This window comes from Apteryx rowi, unplaced genomic scaffold, assembly GCF_003343035.1.
Source record: "Apteryx rowi isolate R43461 unplaced genomic scaffold, aptRow1 scaffold_1581, whole genome shotgun sequence".
Lineage (NCBI taxonomy): Eukaryota > Metazoa > Chordata > Aves > Apterygiformes > Apterygidae > Apteryx > Apteryx rowi.
This window is the reverse complement of record NW_020447843.1, coordinates 6,248-7,288: the sequence shown is the minus strand read 5'-3', so window position 1 is coordinate 7,288 and position 1,041 is coordinate 6,248. Positions and strand designations below refer to the sequence as shown.

Below are 1,041 nucleotides of genomic sequence, written 5' to 3'. Positions count from 1 at the left end.
GACATCCCCGGGGAGGCGATGGTGAAGCTCTACTGCCCCAAGTGCATGGACGTCTACACCCCCAAGTCCTCGCGGCACCACCACACCGACGGCGCCTACTTCGGCACCGGCTTCCCCCACATGCTCTTCATGGTGCACCCCGAGTACCGGCCCAAGCGGCCTGCCAACCAGTTCGTGCCCAGGTGAGCCCTGGCCCCTCGCCCTCCGGGGCGTTCACTCTGGAACCTACTGACACTTCAGCACTCTCCTGACACTTTCTGCTTCTCTTTCAGGCTGTACGGTTTCAAGATCCACCCCATGGCGTACCAGCTGCAGCTCCAGGCCGCCAGCAACTTCAAGAGCCCGGTGAAAACCATCCGCTGAGCCAGCCGCCCCGGACGCCTGGGTCCCTCCTCTCCCCACTCCTCTCCCCCTGCAGCAAGGGGTTGCTTCTGCCTTGTCTTTCCTTTCTTTTCCCGTCGCGTTTTTTGGGTCGGGTCCCTCCGCAGGGCAGGTCTGAGACCCCCTCCCAACCCTACGTGCTGTTTAAATTGATCTGTTTTTGGTTGATTTTTCTCAGACTTAAACTACAAAATGAAAAAAAAATTCAGAAAAACGAAGCACGAGCAAGCTGGTTTTTTGTCAGGTTTTTGCTAAAGAACGCCAAACTGTTTGTTTTCATGCTGAGAAAGACCCAAAGCGGCGGGGAGGGAGGGCATCGCTGCAGGCCCTGTGTCCGCATGGGCTGGGCCACGCGTGTCATGACRTGGGACGGGGCCCGTGGCTCCGGTCACGCGTGTGTCCAGGCGCGGGACGAGTCCCCACGCACGGGTTGGCCACGCGCGTGTCCCTATGTGGGTCGCGGGATGGGGGAGACGTCTGTGCGCACGGGAAGCAGCTGGGCGCAGGGATCACGCACGCGGCTTGACACGGGCCGGGCCGGGCGCACACGTCCGGACACGCAACACGCCTGCGAGGGGGCGGCTGCCTCTCGCCCCGGCGAGGCCCCGGACGCCTGGATCCCTTGTGGGGGGGCGCCCGGATGCCCAGGTCCTGGGGGGC

The 1,041-nt window shown here is 62.9% G+C and overlaps 1 protein-coding gene across 1 annotated transcript; it reads left to right on the top strand.

The window, feature by feature from the left end:
• Window positions 1-6: 6 nt before the first annotated feature.
• On the top strand, window positions 7-605 carry CSNK2B (casein kinase 2 beta). Its single transcript, XM_026059506.1, has 2 exons — window positions 7-182; window positions 273-605. Exons 1-2 carry the CDS (start codon window positions 19-21, stop codon window positions 361-363), a joined length of 255 nt encoding a protein of 84 aa, XP_025915291.1. The 5' UTR covers window positions 7-18; the 3' UTR covers window positions 364-605.
• The last annotated feature ends 436 nt before the right edge of the window (window positions 606-1,041 follow it).